Here is a 16,014-nt window from a genome sequence, read left to right on the forward strand (position 1 = left end):
TAATTGATACCATCAATCCCAGGAGAGGATCTTTTAGAACATTTGATATTAGCAATTAGTTCATGGATACTAATGGGAGATAACAAAAAATGTGATTTAAATTCATCTTCCGTGAGACATATTGGTGACGGAACATAGGAAGGAGCTATTTTATGAAACAATTCTTCTTGTTGAAAGTTCTTTATGGTACATTCTTAATCTGCTACTTTTACAATTTATAAGACCGCAGACGACGAATATAGAAAACAAAAAGGACGCTACTATATGCAGTCACATTCCGTTTTCATTCGTCTAGGAAAAGGACAGAAAGAAACTTCCTGCTTAGGAAGTTTCTTTTAAGAGATGTCGCTGGATCGCGTCCAAATGGGGATCTCAATGATCTTTGAAATTTCCCTTAAATAGATGGTCGAGCTGTTTTTCGATTTAGAGCTGTGTACGCTAGCGCTGTTGAAAAAGCCTGAAACGGTGGAAACAGCTGGCCAGCGATTGTGCAACCCTCTGAATCGAAAACAAGCAAAACCATCTTTTACTTTACAAAATGTTTAATTTAATTCGGGATCGATTTCAAAAATTTTAACATGGGCTAAATGTGAAATGATTTCGTGTTTGTGCCTCAATAGGATCAGTTGAACTTATTTTTTACTCCAGGTGCCTTTTCTTACTCATCATCATCATCAACTCGTACGCGTCCACTGCTGGACATAGGTCTCCCTCAGCTCTTTCCATCTTTCTGTTTTGTGCGGCTTGCATCCAGTTGCCGACAATACGTTTCAGATCGTCAGCCCATCTGGTTGGTGGTCGTCCTCTGCTCCGTAGTGCTTCTTCTCGTGGCCTCCACTCGACAATACGTTTTGTCCATCGGTTGTCTGACAATCTGGCGACGTGTCCTGCCCAATTCCACTTGAGCGACGCGATTCTTTCGACGGCGTCCGCTGTTTTTGTTCTACGACGTATTTCTTCGTTTGGGATTCGGTCCCTCAGGGAGACACCCAACATCTGGCGCTCCATAGCCCTTTGAGTTATGCGAATCTTGTTCACTACCTTTTTTGTGAGTGTTAATGTTTCCGCTCCATAAGTGAGTACAGGCAATACACACTGGTCAAAGATTTTCCTTTTCAGGCATATGGGTAAGTCCGATTTAAATACATAGCTCAGTTTACCAAATGCTGCCCAGGCTAATCCTATGCGATGTGGGAGCTCGCACGTCTGGTTATCTCTTCCCAATCGAATTTCATGTCCCAAGTACTTATAAGATGCAGTCTGCTCAATATTCATTCCATCAAGAACAATATTACGATTTAGCACCAGATTAGTCATTATTTGCGTTTTGTTGATGTTAATCTTTAGTCCGACCTCTAAGGAAGCATGATATAACTTTTCTTACTACTTTAAATTAATTGGACGAATAAAATTTTTTCTTTAAATGTGGTGTTTTTTTCAGTCGTTTCATGGTACCACTTGCTTTGTTACATTGTACCCCGCGGGCATGGGGAGCAATGAAAGAAAATTAAGTTTTTGGAAAATGGCTGCTCTCGGTCACACATAATGCAACAGATAATGTTTGACGCATTTCTTACATAGATTGGATCCTAAGGGAACAGGAAAAAAAAATAAAAAGTTGAAAAAAAGCCGCAGCTGAGATAGTTATGAGTAAAACAAACTTTTGTGTTTCATTAGGCCCCAGCCTCCCCTACTTAAAATAGGTACATATTAAATATTTCCTACCCAGATGAGGTTCGAACTCACGACCCGTGAATTCAAAGGTACGCTCTCTTACCACTGAGTCACAGAGGGGGCATCTATATTTCTTTATGTACCTAGCTTAATGCCTCGACAACTAATGGCTATTGGCATGGTACAGTCAGTGGCGTAACTAGTCTGACCTGCGCCCCAATGCAAGTATCCCTCGTGCGCCCCTATTCCCAGACTTATTCTTCCCCCCCCCCAACCTCCAACGAAAGTAACAACAACATTTCTCCGTACTTCCAGGGGATACTATTTCAATTTCAGTACACACGACATTGTACAAGCCATATCCAATCAGAGAAAAATTATTCAAAGAAATATAACAGTAATTTTAAAGTTATATATTATATATTTTCAAAAAACCTTTTCACCACATTAGTGGTGTAAGGCGAAATTTTAAAGTTAATTATTAAAAAACATTATTATTCAAAAATTAATTGAAAGTAAAATTAAGGGGCTCAAGGGGCTATCCTAGTGTAAAAGTACGAAATTCACATATAGTACATTCTTTCACGGATTTTGCTGTAAATTTTAAAGAACCGCTTGGATTGACATGAAATTTGGCATACGCATAGCTAACATATTAAAGAAAAAAAAAGTGATATGGTGCCGATGTGTGATTTGTGAGTTTCACCCCATCTCGGGGGTGATAAATATATGTCCAAAGTAAGTCCCGAAATGGATAAACTGACTAATTTTAAGCAACTTTTGTTCCATAGAGTTTTTTCACCAAATCAATACTTTTCCAGTTATTTGAAAGTCAATATGTTCATTTTTCATCAAAATAACCACGTTTTTAGACGGTTTTTCGCAAATAACTCAAAACGTAAGCATTTTGTCGAAAAAAATATTCTTAGCAAAACTATAGCCTATAAAGAAGTGAAAAAAAAAACGGTGTATATATTAGGTCTCTATACCTGACAAAAGCAGAGTTATAGCTAATGAAAAATTGGTTCATATTCGAAAAATTCCAAATAGAATAATTCAATGTGAAATATCCAAATAATGAAGCATTTTTGGGGAAAACACATTACAAATTTTTTAAAGTGTTTAAAAAAATATTTATTTCTGTTTTTATAAAAAAAAAATTCTAGCATCAAATGTAAGCAAGTTACGCTCAAAATAAAGTTGGTCCCTTTTGTTTTGGCAAAAAAGAATCAGGAAGATCACCCCCTAATTAGCAACTAAAATAAAATTAATCGTTACCGCTTCACAAGTTACTTTACTTATGTTGTGTTTATATGATCTGTAAGTTATCGATTCAAAGTGCTTATTTTTGAAAAAATTTGCTTTTAAAGTAAAATTTTTAAAAATTTTAATTTTGAAAAAAATGCTTTTTTTCAAAATAACTTAAAAATTGTTAGAGATTTCCAAAAATCTTAATCAATAAAAAAAGTCGGCTTTACTATTCTGAATACTTTGTATTTTTTTGTTTTTCTGTACGACAAAAATTGGTTAAGATTCGGTGTTTCTAAATTTGCATACACTCTTGATAATTGACTCGTTTAAGCCCTTTTAACTACAACAGCTCTTTCAAAAATAAGGACTTTGTACCGATGAAACTTACAGATCATATGATCAATAATTACGCGAGTAAAAAACTTGTGAAGTGGTACCTAACAATTAAGTTCATTTGAAATGCTAATTAGGGGGTGATTTTCCCGATTTCTTACCAAAAAAAGGGACCAACTTTATTTTCAGCGCAAATTGTTTACTTTTGATGCTAAAAAATTTTTTTAAAACACAAAAATAAGCATTTTTTAAACACTTTAAAAAAGTTAAAGTGAGTTTTCCCCAAAAAAGTGCTTCGTTTTTTTGGTTATGGCACGTTAAAATATTCGATTTGGAATTTGACGAATATGAACCTTTTTTTCATTAGCTATAACTCTGTTTCTGCTAGGTATAGTGACCTAACATATACACCATGTTTTTCACTTTTTTACGTGCTATATTTTTGATAAGAATTTTTTTTGACCAAATACTTACTTTTTGAGTTATTCGCGAAAAACCGTCTGAAAACGTGGTTATTTTGTAGAAAAATTAACATATTCAAAGTTATTATTGAAATATAAGTTATTTTCTATATCATCAATTAGGGGTATTTGTGGCCGGCCACAGTCGCTCGTCTGTGATGCAACGTCCACTCCACATAAGAACCCACGGTCAATCATCGGAAACTATGTATTTTTGTGGACCCACAGAGTGCCCGGCCACAGTCGACCGTCTGTTATGGCGCTAACGGAATAAAATACCACGAATGTTTTGCTTCAACATATTTTTTTGCTAAAATTTTTCCAGAATATCAGTTTTTTGCGCCCCCCTAAGGCCTGCGCCCCAATGCACCGCATTGGTAGCATTGGCGTTAGTTACGCCACTGGGTACAGTTGAGTTTTTGCAATCATATACCTAGTGTCGTGTGTGTGTGTGTTGAGTAAATGTCTTGTTACTTTGAAAAGTCAACTTCATTGTCTTTACAAAGAGACGCTAATTGTATCCGAACGTCCTCCGAATTTGACCCTGCGGTGAGTACCGACCCCACAAGGATAGAAATATTCTCACTTATTAATTTTAAATACATGAAAAATTTCCTTCCCCTGATGAGATTCGAACTCACGACCCTTCAATCCAAAGATAGGCTCTCTTATCTATAAATTAAAAACTCTAAAAAAGAGACATCTGTTTCGGCCAATAATATAAAGCTGTAGCCTAGCAACTTAAACGTCAACATTACATAAATACAAACAAAGCGTCCCCTATTTGTTCACCATCGCAAGACTGTATTGTGAATAAAATAGCACTGTTATTAGCTTGAATTAATCATTAATTAGAGAGAGATATGGATTTCGATTTGGACGACCCTTTGGAAAATGATGACAGTTTTTTCGACGACCATAAAACGAAACGGGCTAGTTTAACTAAGACACCAGAAAAGAAAACTCTGGATAGTTTATTAGCATTTGATACGCAACCAAAGTCTGCAGGTGTAACAGAAGAAACGAAGAAGGTTGAAACTGTTGCTAAAAAACCAATGGATGATTGGCTTCTTGATACTACTAAAGGTAAGTTCAGTTATTATTTCTAAACCTAAGTTACAAAGCGCCAGTCCTGTCCCGCAGAAAATCGCTGTACCGTCCCGCAGCAACAATCGCTGTCCCGTCCCGTTCCGCGAGACAAAATGCGGGACTGACGTCCCGCGTGCATCCCTTGTGGAATCCCAAAAATCTCGTAATTGTGGTATGAAAAGCAGATCTTTAATTTGAGGTGGTAGACTTTTAATTTATTAACAAAGTATAGGTACATAGACATAGAAGAGGTATATGGAGTCATCTCGACAACCCTTTTTGGATTTGTACTGTTCCATGGTTCTTCTCCATTCCATGCACTTCTTTGCTTATTTTGTTTGTCATTTTACTTATTACATTCTTTCAATGTTTGTCAATATTACCAGTGGCATAGCTGGCCCACGGGGACCCCATATCAATGTTTGTCGCAGGGCCCTTTTCCCCCGCGACAAAAGTAGCAAATACGCTTGTATAAACTGGAATACAAATATGTTTTATTGTCACTGAAAATTTTATAATTTTATGGACAAAGCTTACAAAGAGTCGGAAAAAAACAAAAAACAAAAAAATATAAGTATTGCAAAATTTAAATAAATTGCACACTACGTACGTAATACAACCGTAGGAACTAATACGTTCTGCGTATAACACCCAAATATAGATAATAATAATACTCTTATAAACAAAAGTAGAAAAATAGATTTGAATTGTCGAGACTCATTGTTTGAAAACAGATTCAGTTTTGAATCCAAGGATGATTGAACATTGAACATTGAAAATGAGCTTTAACAAAGAAACTCTGTTCTGATGGTATAACGGCGAACGGCGGGCAAATACACTTCTCCAAGAAATTAACGTATCACCTAAATGGGTCATTTTTGATGTCTCGAATTTCCTAAACCTGTTGTTTGATTGAAGTGATTTTTTTAATGTGTTATAGCCTTATTCTTTAACAACATCGCTGTAATAATATTGTTGCTAGACAGGTAAATTGTCATTATATACCGGGTGTGCCAATCAAACTGTGATTTTTTTTCTCAAAGTTCGCGTTACCCTGTGGAATATTTTAGCATTTATAAAATACTGAAATTAAAACCCAACTACATAATTATAACCTCATATTTTAATTAACATTCTGTTTTTGATTCATTCAGTCTTATGTTGGATAATAAAAAGTTAGGTAGGTACTTAAACAACTAGCCTTCTTTTTCGTCAATACAGGGTGTCTTTAAATAAATATGGCAAACTCTAAAGCGGCCCATCTAAGCGAGCAAGAAAAGAACGACAGTTTTCAACAGACTTGCTCGTCGAGCAAAATTGTCGAACAATAACTCAATTTGTAGGCCGCTTAAGGGGTCATCCTCTATGAAAAAATAATGACAGTTTGCGTTTGCTTTATAAACGTGTCTGCAAATGCTTCGTCTCCGAGATAGGGGTGTTAAAATTTTTCTTACAATCTGACGACTTATTTATTGCCCTAAAACCAGTTAAAATACGCAAGTAAAATTTGGTGGGTTTTAAGAGGTAGTTATTGCGCGTTTGTGATATACAATTAGGAATTTAATATTCACCATTGGTGCGCATACGGGTAATATGACCCTTAAGTGTGTAAAATTCTTAAATGATAAAAAATGCACAATAACTACCTGTTAAAACCCACCAAATTCCATTTGCATAAATATATCAATCGGTTTTAGAGCAATAAATAAATCGTCAGTTTGTAAGATAAATCTTAACACACCCTATCTCGGACATACGTTTAAAATCAAACTGTCATTATTTTTTCATGTAGAATTAACCCTTACTGTTTGCCATACTTATTTAAAAACACCCTGAATTGATAAAAAATAAGTTAGTTGTTAAAGTATTAACTAACTTCTTTATTATCCAACATAAGCGAATGAATCGAAAAACAGAATGTTAACAAAACATGAGGCTATAGTTGGGTTTTAATTTCAGTAAAATTTTTATAAATGCTATAATATTACACAGGGTAACGCGAACCGCAAACTTTGAGAAAAAATCACAGTTTGATTGGTATACAGCCGACACACAATCACAATTTACCTGTCTAGCCACAATATTATTACAACGATAGGTATTGTTCAAGATGGCTATAACATATTAAAAAAAAAACTTAAATCGGAAAACAGGTTTAGGAGATATGAGATATGAGACATTAAAAATGACCAATGTTTAAGGTGGTGCGTTAATTTCTTGAAGAAGTGTAGATATAAATAAATACATACAATTATAGATAAAGAACAGATTATACGAAAATATACCCAAACAATACACTGTTTCAAATATTCAAAGATTACAAAAATTGCAATTTGGCATTATACATAATACAATATCTCACACACAGCCAAAGGAATTGACAATGAGAGGTAGCTTGAAAACAAAAAAGCTCTGTTCGTATGGGACAAAGAATAGATAATAGGTCAATATGATTATTGTAGATATTGTCTCCCTTTTTGCCTTAGTGTTCTTTTAGCTGCGGCTGTCTCAATCTCTCTCTCTTCCTCTATCTTTTTTTAATTGTATGCGTTTTACGTCTCATGGGACAGGTGACATGGATTTGACAGATAATCTATTCTTCTATTGTTTGTTTATTTCACATTTTTTCTCTATTTTTCTTAATTTCCTTTATTTTTTCTTCTTCTTTTTTCCGATAGATTTCTCTGCTGCTTCTGTAATAGTCTAATTTATGGAGTGCCATTTCTGATTTACATCTTCACTTTCATTTTCATTTATTTCGAAAACCTGAAACCTATTTCATTTCTTGTTGATATTTTCTTCCCCTATCTTCTTCTTCCAGTTTCGCCATATCCCACCTTTCGATATTCATCTGTTTATCTATTGTTTATGTTGAAATTCTTGTTCTGAGCTTGGCCTTCCCAGAAAATGGTTCATGTCGCTATCTGATACTCTCATATAGTTCTTACGTCTATTATGCTGCTAGATGTCTCATAAAATTTATTCAGCACTCTCTGTTGAGCAGTAGAATAATAATTTTGGTTTACTGTTCTCTACATCTGACTACTCAAATTCACAAATCTTTGAGATTCACACAAATCAAATTTCATTTCGATCTAAGTAATCAAGTAATTCCCATGACGACGACCATTTATACTTTAGGAGTACCTAAATAAACATAGTTAACATTGTAACCTATTGGATTAAAAAAACCAAAAACCGGTTTTTGGAAAAACCGGTTTTTTGGCCGGTTATAACCGCCAGGTTAAACCGTAAGCAAAAAAAAAACGGTATAATCGAAAACCGGTGTTTTGTCAAAAACCGCAATCCCTAGGTCAGACCTTGGGGGAAAGGGCCACATACTTATTGATGGGATACAAAGGAACTATTTTATGTATTATTTAATAATACATAAAATAGTTCCTTTAAATAATATATAAAATAGTTCCTTTGTATCCCATCAATAAGTATGTGGCCCTTTCCCCCAAGATCTGACCTAGGGATTGCGGTTTTTGACAAAACACCGGTTTTCGATTATACCGGTTTATTTTGCTTACGGTTTAACCTGGCGGTTATAACCGGCCAAAAAACCGGTTTTTGCAAAAACCGGTTTTTGATTTTTTTAATCCAATAGGTTACAATGTTAACTATGTTTATTTAGGTACTCCTAAAGTACAACTGGTCGTCGTCATGGGAATTACTTGATTACTTGGATCGAAATGAAATTTGATTTGTGTGAATCCCAAAGATTTGTGAATTTGAGTAGTCAGATGTAGAGAACAGTAAACCAAAATTATTATTCTACTGCTCAACAGAGAGCGCTGAAATAATTTAGGTTCTATCGTCATTGATTATATTATGAGAGTAAAATATAATATGCAATTATTGTATTCAATTAATGATGCAAATTTAATTTACCATTTAAAAATATAATCCTCTAAAATACCCACCAATTTTCCTCTCCTCCCAAACCCAACAGATTCCCCAACCATTTCAACTTATAAAAAATTTCCCAGACTCTTTCAAATGGAATTTAAAAAAAATAATATCAACATAAATATTTTACTTAAAAATAAATTGGATAATGCAATTTATCTTTTATTTTTACTACCATCAAAAAAAATTATCATGTATTACTTTTAACACGTTTGTATATTTGTATATAGGTACATTTTAACTTATTTAATACTTCCTGTATGGGTGTATCGTTTTGAAAACGTAGGGAAATCCTTGGAGAGTCGTATTCGTAATCGGTAATTCGATATTCATAGTCAGAACATTATTTTTGGTAATCAGCAAAAATTCATTACCCGCTTTCAATGTCAAGAGTCAAGTGTGAAAAATAGATGATGTTTGCGTCTACTTCAACCAGATCACTTCGTATGTAAATATTATGATTACACCTTTTTAACGAAATATTATGATAAAACTTAATTGTTTCTGGCTGATGTGAGTTTGCACTTTCAGTTTGCTTCTGTATTTATAAAATAAAATTTGAATTATGGTTTTGTTTGGAATAATTACTTTAGAATAATAATTATGAGTGGGATCCAAAATAATACCTAATCTAATCCTAATCACCGTAAAAACCTAATAACCGGTTATTACTTTAAAAAGAAAAAAACGGTTATAACCGGGACAAAAAACAACCGGTAAAACCGGTTATTGCAAAGTAAAAAAACCGGTTTTAAGTTAAAACCGGTAGGTTTTTCCCATCCCTAGTCTGACCATCCCATTTGTAACGTTTATACTATTTTACTTTTTTTTTAAATGTTTTAATAATATTAAATTATTAAAATGTTTTTTATTTTTTTTTTGTTTAGATGCATCTCGACAAGACAAATCTAAGAGTACCGATTTCTTGGACGACATTTTACCTATTAAACCTAAGCCTAAACCAGATAAAAGGGGGACAACATCCCTAGAAGATATTCTAAAAGAAAGCAAGGCAGCCACTGCAGTCCCTAAAACGACCACTTCGTTAAAGGATGTTAGTTCGTTAAACCCAGATGCATCGATTTTTTCGACGGATGTGGGAAAGCCAGCTATTCCAGCTGAAAGAAGACGAGGGGGACGAAGGGGATCAGGAGTCGAGGACAGTTTGGGGTTGGGGTTGTTCAGTTCGGGCGACTATCATGGTGACTTTTTAAATAGAGATAAAAAAGAGCCGGTCAAGCCAGTGGAAACTTTTCAGAAAACTAGTACACCAGGTATGTTATAAAAATTATTTTATGATCTGTATACTGTAGCTGGAGCAGACATTATATGGGAGCAGGTCCATTTTAATGTTAAGTAGGTAAGGGAGAATGAGAACACATATATTTACACAACGAATGCTCAGTTTATTCTACTTTGTGCATCGATGTAAAGTGGTTATAATATCTTCTTCTTCAAGTGCCATCCTTGCCATTGACATATAAGAGGATGGACGATGGACGGAGAACTCTCCTATACTTGACACAGAATCGGGTGTCAGAAAGGCCATTAGACATTTTCACTCTACACTCCCAAAGAAAATATAATTTGATTTTCACAATGGTAAACACAAGACAAACAACGATCAAATACGCCCATACAAACAAAACAATATTTGATTGTGTCGTGTTCGTAAAAATTTCTCCCACTTCGTATCAAAACGTATACTTCAGCGAAGTATATGTTTAGGGCACTTTTTATAGTTGTTGCTGTGTCTATCCTCTTATTAGGGCAGTCAATAAGGGTATGTGGCTCCGAATTCCATCCTACTATATCGATTTACGTGATATTTTCACAGTAAGTAGGGAATAGCCCAAGAAACAAAGTCTACCCTATGCCGATGTGTGCTTTTGTCTTGGGGGCGGTTCCCACCCCTTCTCGGGGTGGAAAATTTTTTGCTTAAATAACTACAGAACTTGCTAGAGAACCTAATACTAAGCAAAAACTGTTCTATAATTTTTTTTCGAAAACTCAATACTTTTTCAGTTATTCCTGGTTGAAAATTGGCCATTTTCATTGAAACATAACATTTTTTCAAACGGTTTTTTTTGCCAATACCTTAAAAACTATTAAAAATAATAATGCATCTAACTAAAAAAACTATATAAAACATTTTTGTAGCTTATAAAATAACAAAGAGAGTCTTTCCTTTATGAATCTTCTCGTTATAACACAAAAAGAGATATGAAAGTGAAAAAAACTTGTTTTCTTGGTGCATGCTCAAATCAGTGTATTTAACTTGAAATAACAGAGAAACGGTCGATTTTAGGTGTATAATGCTACTTGTTGTGCTTGAAAAGACCTTTAAAATAAGCAATATTAAATGTCGATTACATTCAAATTATGCGAGGTAAACTGTAAAAAATTTGATGACTAACGTATTTTAAGAAAAAAATGAGAAGTATAATTAACCCCTCATCCACAAGAATTTAAATGTGTCGTTTACCTTCTACAATACATTTTAATATAGTGTTCTTTTATGTTCAAAAAGTTGGGCGGGTTTAAAATGAATGGTTTTTGAAAAAAATAAGATCAAATTATTGAGCGCATTTTTAAATTTTCTTAAAAATCTTCCTATTTCTCCATGTAACTCGAAAATGATAAGAGATGCCAAAAAAAATATGCCATACAAAAATGCAGGTTTCTTCTAGATAAACATTTTGATTTTATTTTTTATAACAGTATGTCTTATCATTTTCAAGTTACATGGAGAAAAAGGAAGATTTTTAAGAAAATTTAAATATGCGCTCTATAATTTGATCTTATTTTTTTCAAAAACCATTCATTTTAAACCCGCTCAACTTTTTGAATATAAAAATAACACTGTAGTAAAATGTATTGTAGAAGGAAAACGATGCATTTAAATTCTTGTGGATGGGGGGTTAAATATACTTCTCAATTTTTTTCTTAAAATTCGTTAGTCATCAATTTTTTGCATATCTCGCTTAGTTTGAATGTAATCGAAATTTAATATTGCTTATTTGAAATTACTTTTCAAGCACAATAAAAGGTATTGGTAGCATTATACACCTAAAATCGACCGTTTCTCTGTTATTTCAAGTTGAATACACTGATTTGAGCATGCACCAAAAAACAAACTCTTTTTACCTACCATATCTCTTTTTTTGTTACAACTAGAAGATTGAAGAAGGAACGAATCTCTTTGTTTTTTTATGAGCTACAAAAATGTTTTATATAATTTTTTTAGTTAGATGCATTGTTTTTAAGGTATTCGCAAAAAACCGTTTGAAAAGTTGTTATATTTCAATGAAAATGGCCAATTTTCAACCACGAATAACTCAAAAAGTATCGAGTTTTTGAAAAAAAAATATAGAACAGTTTTTGCTTAGAATTAGGTTCTCTAGCAACTTCCGTAGTTGTTTAACCAAAAAATTTTCCACCCCCGAGAAGGGATGGGAACCGCCCCCAAGACAAAAGCACACATCGGCATAGGGTAGACTTTGAATAAGGAGATATTTTCAGGCTATTCCTAAAATTTCATTAAAATCCATGCAGTAGGATAGAATTCGGAGGTAATAACCTGTTCTTGCTCTCATTGACTGCCCTATATATGTCATTGATCCTTGCGACGAAGGGCGGCAACCATCATTATTCCGACTTTAGAGACAACTGCTGTGCAACTGCTCTGAAAAGCTCATTTGATGTACATCCGTACCATTCTCTCAGGTTACGCAGCTATGATATTCTGCGTCTCTCTATGCTTCTTTCCTTGAAGCTTTCCCTGCATAATCAGTTGAAGAAAGTTGTAACTCTCTTCACGTATAATATGTCCGAGGTACTCCAATACTCCAATTTTATTGTTTTGATTGTAATCAAGATTTCCATTTCTTTATTCATCCTTTTCACAACCTCTCTGTTTGTGATGTGTTCTGCCCCTCGATGCTTTCAGAATTCTTCTATTCACCAACAACTCGATTCCAGTTCTTTCATTGATGTCGCATTCAAGGTTTAAGCTTTCATTCCATAAAACAAAGTCGGGAAAACGTAGCATCTCGCAAACCTAACTCTTAGTTCCAACTGTAAATCTCTTGTGTATAGCACTATTTTCATTTTATAGAAGTTTCGTCTAGCCTTTTCTATTCTGATTTTCTGGAAGTAGTTATAATGCCTATCTCTTCCGAATTAAAAAGAATTGGCGACGATACGCATCCCTGTCTCATCCCACGTCTAATTTCAATTTTCTTTGAAACATGTTCGTTAACACGTACCGTTGTTCGCTGCTATAGTATAAATTCTGTGTAGTCTATCCAGAAGTGCACCAGTGAGATTTTTTTCTTAGTCCTGGCATTTCTTGAACTTTCTTGTGTGTAGATTAAATAGATCTTATCATTTTTAAAGGTTCTCGATCTCTTTTTTTAATCTTTCTTTTTTCTTCAAAGTATTTTTCTTTTGTCTGCTTTATGATATTATAATACTGATCTCGTGGTTAATAAAAAAATGTTGGTATATATACCTAATACCTTTGGCAATATGTCCTAATCCTAATCATTAAATTTTAGGAGTTCCCGATTGGCTGGGAATAGGATCTGCAGGTACCAAGCGGTCAGAATCTCCCATATCTAGGAAGACCGAAAAAGCTTCAATCTTGATTCCTAAAGAAGATCCACCGGTACCTTCTAAAGAACCTACAACACTTCAGAAAGAACAGCCTCCTTCTTCTTCTGTCAGTGAAAGTAAACCAGCTGTTGTTCCAGCTACCTCTACGTTAGTACCACAAGATATTAATGCTGGAATACAGAATACGTATTCGGCCCTACACCAACAGGAGTCACTTTTGTTAGTTTCGCTTCAATTTAAGAAGTATGAAGAAGTATTGAAAGAAATTCAAGATAAACAAACAGAGATTTTAGGTAAGATTACCTAGGAAGTTTAGTTTTTGCCAGTAGTTCCAGAATACTTCAACAATATCGTTTACTTCTTAAATGTTAAAAAGATCGTAGGACTAATACTTTTTTGTTATTTATTTAAAACTGTGGCGTATACAGGGTGTTAGTAAATAAGTATGAAAAACTTTAAGTTTGAAAAAATAATGACAGTTTGCTCTATAAACGAATGTCCGCAAATGCTTCGTTTCCAAGATACGGGGCGTTGAAATTTGTTTTTCAAACTGAGAATTTTTTTATTGCTCTAAGACCTTTTAAGCTATAAAAATTAAATTTGGTGGGTTTCAAGAGGTAGTTGTTGCGCATTTTTTGGTAAACAAATAACAATTTTATATTCACCATTGGCGCGCCTACGGGTAATGGTCTGAACTTCTTTAAAGAAAAAAAAAATAGTACGCCACTGAGATATTTCAAATTAAAAAATATTTTTGTATTCCACGTTTAATTTAAGATAAAGAACCTTTCTTGTCTTTTTTTCATATGGTGCACCGTTTTTATGCAAAAAAATAAAACATCTTCGCGCGTATTTTTCATTTCGTAATACATTATCAAGAACTCTCCAAAATAATGCCTAGCTATTAGAACAATAACAGAAAATATATGGTCCGAATTTTTTAAAGAAAAAAATAGTACGCCACTGAGATATGTCAAATTAAAAATCATTTTTCAATTCCTCGTTCAATTTACGACAAAAAATCGTTTCTGTCTTTTTTTCATATGAGGCGCCGTTTTTATGCAAAAAAATAAAATATCTTTACGTTTAGGAAGTATTTGAAATAAGTTTTTCAATAAATTTTAGGAGTTCCCGATTGGCTGGGAATAGGATTTATGCATATGGAATCTACCTCGAATAATTTGTAAGCGTTAAGATGTTTTATTTTTTTGTATAAAAACGGCGCCGCATATGAAAAAAAGACAATAATGATTTTTTGTCGTAAATTGAACGAGGAATTCAAAAATGATTTTTAATTTGACGTTTCTCAGTGGCGTACAATTTTTTTTCTTAAAAAAATTCAGACCATTACCTGTACGGGCGCCAGTGGTGAATATAAAATTATACTGTCACTTTTAAAGGAGGAAATTTTGAACATTTGTTGTAGCTTTGCACCTAGTTAAAATCTTTTTAGTAATATTTTCTGTTATTGTTCTACTTTGGCATTATTATATTGGAGAGTTCTTGATAATGTATTAAGAAATGAAAAATACGCTCGAAGATGTTTTATTTTTTCGCATAAAAACGGTGCACCATAGGAAAAAAATACAAGAAAGGTTCTTTTTTATAAATTAAACTTGGAATACAAAAATAATTTTTAATTTGAAATATCCCAGAGTCGTACCATTTTTTTCTGTAAAAAAATTCAGACCATTACCCGTAGGCGCGCCAATGATGAATATGAAATTGTTATTTGTTTGCCAAAAAATGCGCAATAACTATCTCTTGAAACCCACCAAATGTAATTTTCATATCTCAACCGTTCTTAGAGCAATAAAAAAATTGGCAGTTTGAAATAAAAATTTCAACACCCTTATCTCGGAAACAAAGCATTTGCGGACACACGTTTATAGAGCAAACTACCATTATTGTTCATGTAGAATTATCCCTTAAAGTTATTCATACTTATTTACTAACGCCCTGTATATATATTTTTTAATTTGATGTGCCCTTTCTTTGATAACGTTTTAGATAAAATAATTTTACAGCCATAGGAACTTTAAATTATTATGGACAGCTCCCAATACGTCGGCCTTAAAATTAATATGACAAAAACAAAAACACAGACGACCCCAGACGTATAACTATAAAAGGAAGTGAGATAGAAGAAGTGGGGCTCAGTGGGGCTAGCGGCTGACCGCCACTTCACTTCGACGTGAGGTATGCGAGTTCGAGCCCAGCCAGGTCATCGGAAAACAAAAAAGGCTAACGCGTCAGTATACAATTCTAAATATGAATCTGGCGCTTAGACTGGAATATGCGGGCGTCTGATCGGCCTACGAGGGAGCAGTACGGCAAGGGATAAGGGCTTGCGTCTCGGTGATACTCCCCCATAGATCCCCACCTTGAAGGGCGTTAACGCCTAAAATACCGGTGTATATGTATATAGATAGAAGAAGTCTATGAAGTAGGCTAGTTATGGTATACGACTGTCAGATAAGAGGAACGACTGAGTAAAATCAAAAACAAAAGTATTTATCACAAAAAAATTTCCAAATTCAAATGGAGCTTCGCAGGCCACACTGCTAGACAAAAATACAAACGTTGGAGTGGAACACTACAACATCGGAGACCTTACGAAGGTAGGCAACCAAGAGAAAGATCACATTGAGTAGATAACATAAGAATTGACAAT

At 34.0% G+C, this 16,014-nt stretch overlaps 1 protein-coding gene across 1 annotated transcript in view; it reads left to right on the plus strand.

Moving 5' to 3' along the window:
* Positions 1-4,459: 4,459 nt before the first annotated feature.
* Positions 4,460-16,014, plus strand: part of LOC114329857 (fas-binding factor 1-like) — a 33,753-nt gene continuing 22,198 nt past the window's right edge. Inside the window, exons 1-3 of the mRNA XM_028279116.2 lie at positions 4,460-4,805; positions 9,611-9,997; positions 13,283-13,633. Of these exons, the coding sequence (XP_028134917.1) occupies positions 4,583-4,805; positions 9,611-9,997; positions 13,283-13,633 (961 nt within the window). The 5' untranslated portion in view covers positions 4,460-4,582. The remainder of the gene's footprint in view (positions 4,806-9,610; positions 9,998-13,282; positions 13,634-16,014) is intronic.

Source organism: Diabrotica virgifera, chromosome 7 (assembly GCF_917563875.1).
Source record: "Diabrotica virgifera virgifera chromosome 7, PGI_DIABVI_V3a".
Taxonomy (NCBI): Eukaryota; Metazoa; Arthropoda; class Insecta; order Coleoptera; family Chrysomelidae; genus Diabrotica; species Diabrotica virgifera.